This window comes from Mastomys coucha, unplaced genomic scaffold, assembly GCF_008632895.1.
Source record: "Mastomys coucha isolate ucsf_1 unplaced genomic scaffold, UCSF_Mcou_1 pScaffold5, whole genome shotgun sequence".
NCBI lineage: Eukaryota > Metazoa > Chordata > Mammalia > Rodentia > Muridae > Mastomys > Mastomys coucha.
In genome coordinates, this window is record NW_022196911.1 from 57,010,900 (window position 1) to 57,014,841 (window position 3,942).

At 49.6% G+C, this 3,942-nt stretch overlaps 1 protein-coding gene across 2 annotated transcripts in view; it reads right to left on the reverse strand.

The window, feature by feature from the left end:
* Positions 1-3,301, reverse strand: part of Ulk2 (unc-51 like autophagy activating kinase 2) — an 82,644-nt gene extending 79,343 nt beyond the window's left edge. Inside the window, exons 1-2 of one of the 2 annotated variants that reach the window (XM_031354164.1) lie at positions 2,697-3,301; positions 1,490-1,582 (exon numbers count right to left, since the gene is read on the reverse strand). In XM_031354164.1, the coding sequence (XP_031210024.1) occupies positions 1,490-1,582; positions 2,697-2,786 (183 nt within the window). In that variant the 5' untranslated portion in view covers positions 2,787-3,301. The remainder of the gene's footprint in view (positions 1-1,489; positions 1,583-2,696) is intronic. The other variant, XM_031354165.1, reaches the window with a different exon arrangement.
* Positions 3,302-3,942: the final 641 nt, after the last annotated feature.

The following is a 3,942-nucleotide window of genomic DNA, read 5'->3' on the forward strand; positions in this document are numbered from 1 at the left end:
AGAGGCAGAGAGGCAGAGAGGCAGAGAAGCAGAGAGGCAGAGGCAGAGGCAGAGAGGTAGAGAGGCAGAGAGGCAGAGGTAGAGAAGCAGAGGTAGAGAGGCAAAGACAGAGAGGCAGAGGCAGGCAGATCTCTGTGAGTTCGAGGCCAGCCTGGTCTATAGAGTTCCAGGAGAGCCAGGGTGGTTACACAGAGAAACCCTGTCTCAAAAAAACAAAATAGATAAATAAAACTTTCTTCTAGTTATAAGGGGGAAAAAGGACACCAAGTTCTCTTGTTCCTCCCCAAACACTTAAGGGTATAGGTATATGATAAAGATGTCAGCAGAAAAGAACAATATACCAACTGTATCTGCCTGGCATTCAAAGCACAGTAATTGCAAAAAATCATACAAAGTTAAAAAAATCAGTCTTCAAAGCCAGGCATGGTGGCATGCCTTTAATCCAAGCACTTGGGAGGCAGAGGTAGGCGGATCTCTGAGTTCTCAGCCAGCCTGGTCTACAGAGTAAGTTCCAGGACAGCCAGGGCTACACAGAGAAACACTGTCTCTAAAAAAAAACCAAACTAAATAAAATAAAATAAAATAAAATAAAATAAAATAAAATAAAATAAAATCAGTCTCCATAGAATCCCTCTGTTTGGCCAAGAATCACAAACATCTATTCTTAAAAACAGCCTCAAAGAGGGCTACAGAGATAGCTCAATGGCTAAGAGCACTTGATGCTCCTGCAGAGAACTCGTTCATTTTCTAGCACCTATACCCAGCTCTAGGGGTTCCAAAAGCCTCCAGTAGATACTGTACTCATGTGCATATTTCCATGCATACATAAAAATAAATCTTTCCAGCTTGCTAGTGGTGGTGGTACACACCTTTGATCCCAGCACTCAGGAAACAAAGGTAGGCAGATCTCTGAGTTTGAGGCCAGTCTGTTCTATAGAGTGAGTTTCAGGACAGCCAAGGCTATACAGAGAAACCCAGTCTTGAAAAACCAAAATAAATAAAATAAATAAATAAATAAATAAAATTCTTTGATCCCAGCACTCAGGAGACAAAGGTAGGCAGATCTCTGAGTTTGAGGCCAGCCTGCTCTACAGAGTGAGCAGAGAAACCCAGTCTTAAAAAAACAAAATAAATAAATACATACATACATACATACATAAATGATAAATCTTTTCTAGCACTCCAGAGGCAGAGGCTGGCAAATCTCTGAGTTTGGGGTCAGCCTGGCCTACGCAATGAGTTGTAAGTCAACCAAGGACACATAGCAAGACTCTGTGTCAAAATAAACAAACAAATCTTTGAAAATAGCTTTAGAATAGTCAATAATTCAAAACAATAACAAAAACAAAAACAGCATGCAAAAATAAACAGCAACTAAAACTGACCAAACTTTAATCCAACTACCAAATTTCAAAGGATGTTATAACATGCTCTTTTAACTGAGGGTAACTTTTAACTCAGAATGTGATAGTATTTTAAAATAGCATACCTTTAAGATTTTTATTTCCTTTCCAAGCAGAATTTGTGATTTTGACAAGTTCTTTTTATTAATACTTTTAATAGCCACCTCCCAATCAGTTTTCTAAAAAGGAAAAACAGTGTTATGCCTGAAAATTATAACATGGAAACAACTCAATAAAAGCTTACTAAGTGTAAATATGTGTTTAGCCACTCAATGTACATATGGTACTGGGGAAACATGACAAAGGCCTCAAATTTCAAACTAAAAAATGATTTCATAAACAACACAATACAAAGCAATGTCCTACAGCACAGCCATAAAAAGTAGTAAATACAAAGACCATATAGGATCAATTGAAAAAAAAGTTTACAGTCCCATAGGAGTTATGGAGAAATAAACATGGGAAGTGATAGAGTTCAATGGAAAGTTATCCTGGCTGGATTACACTGCTTTTATTTTTTTTCTTGAATTTTAAGTTATTTCATAATGAATAAGAAATAGACGACAGTACCTTTTTAATAGGCCCTCTCGAAACAAACAGAAAACCAAAGCTTTATTATTATTATTATTATTTCCAGTCCCAATGTGCTTTCTCAAATTCTTTAGATTCTATAACCTGGTGTGACCTATTTGCAAAACAGTGGCTTTAAAAAAAAATGAAGCTTGAACTTGCATCTGCGTTGTATTATTGGATTAGGGTCCAACTATCTCTGCCACTTAGGGAGTTCGTCTAACTCAAAAAGGGGAGGGTTACTACGGGGCACCCCGAGATGCAGAGGAACTCGATCCCTTCTAGTCTGAGAAAGCTTCAGACTAACGGGAAACGCGCCCATTTTCCGCTGGGTGTGCAATTATCGACAGTAAAGGTGACAAGCTCCGGAAAGTCCAGGGCGGGGGAGAGAGGACAAAGGTCCACCAACCCGCAACCTGGACAAGCACATTATCCTGTGCAAGCACTGGCGTCCTAGTCGCCTCGGGACCAGTAGTGGCTTCTCCGAGCTGGCAAGTCCCCGGGCGCAATTCGGTTACCCAGCACACTGTCAGGGAAAAACATCAGTGGCTCTGCGCCGGTCGGTAGGTGGAGCTCAGCCTAGCGGCTCTGGCCTCCAAAACAAACCCTGCGACAGTGACAGCAAGCACAAAGGCAGGCCGGCCCGGGGCGCCCAGCCCAGCGGCCAGGACCGGGATGCCGGCTTCCGGGCTTCGCACCAGACAGCGGGCGGGCGGCGCTCACCTGGCGGTGCCGCCCCCGGAAGACCACAGCGAAGGCCCCGTGTCCCACGAGGTCCCGCTTGCTGTACTCGAAGTCGCCCACCACCTCCATGGCCGCGCCCCCGGGACATAGAGCGCTAGGGTGGGCAGGCGTGGCGGAGAACCGGGATCAGCACCGCGGGCCCGAGGGCCCCAAGCGCGCCCGCGGGCGGCGGGACGGGGGCAGCCACGGCCCCGGGCCCGGACGGACACTCATGCCGAGAGGCCGGAGCGGAAACGGGACCGGCCGCCGCGCGGAGCCGGGGTCAGCGAGGCCTGGGCCCGGCCGCTCCTCATGGCCCGGGCCGCGGTCGGCCGCGGGGCTCTGGCCAAGCGGCCTGGGCGCTGCCCGGCCGAGGGCACCGCCACCGTCACTGGGCGTCCCCGTAGCTACCCGCGCGCCCGGCAGCGGTGCAGGGCCGGGGCCGCGCCATCCCCGCAGGTGCGGCTGCCTCGGCTTGTTGCGCCCGCTGCGCTGCTGGGTAGCGGCCGCCGCCCTGGAACCCGCACAGCCGCGGTAGCGGCTTCTGCCTGCTTCGCGGGAGCGCTCAACGCACACGCGCGCGCGCGCCGGCCGCTCCGCGCCGACTACCGGCCCAGGGCGACGTCAGCGCGTCTTGTAGGACGATGCGCCCCGGTCCTGCTCCCTCCGCCGAGAAAAGGAGTGCGCGCCCCGGGACGCGGCGCCAGGCACCGGGGCGAGTCTGCAGCTACTGGAGCGAGTTGGCGAGCCGGGGAGGTCACGGCTGCTTAGGAACCGGCGGCGGGCTCGGCGCCGACGTCGGCGCCGACGGCTAGCAGGAGCCTGCCACGCCCTGACCTGAAGCCGCCCTCTAAGGGGCGGATCTTGAACTCGGGCCGGAGGAATCGCTGAGGCGGTGCAGACACTGAAGACAAAAAAAAAAAAAAAAAAAAAAAAAAAAAACTCCGGGGGCCGCCTTTCAAGTCCATACCACAAGCTGCTGGACACCCTGCGTGCTCTTTTTGAGGAAGGTCTCTAGACTTCTGAGGGAGGCTCAGAACCTCCTTTCTAAGGAGAACCTTCTTCATGCCAATGAACTACCAGTTTGCCTCAGGCTATTTTTTTCCTTCTCTGATTTTTCAGGTAAAAAATGATAGTCAACTTTTGCTCAAGAAAGCATTACAAAACCATGGTAAACAATATGTGTGACCCCACACCTATGTGTATGTTCAGGTTTGGGAATCGTTGCTTTCAATTTCATCGCCGG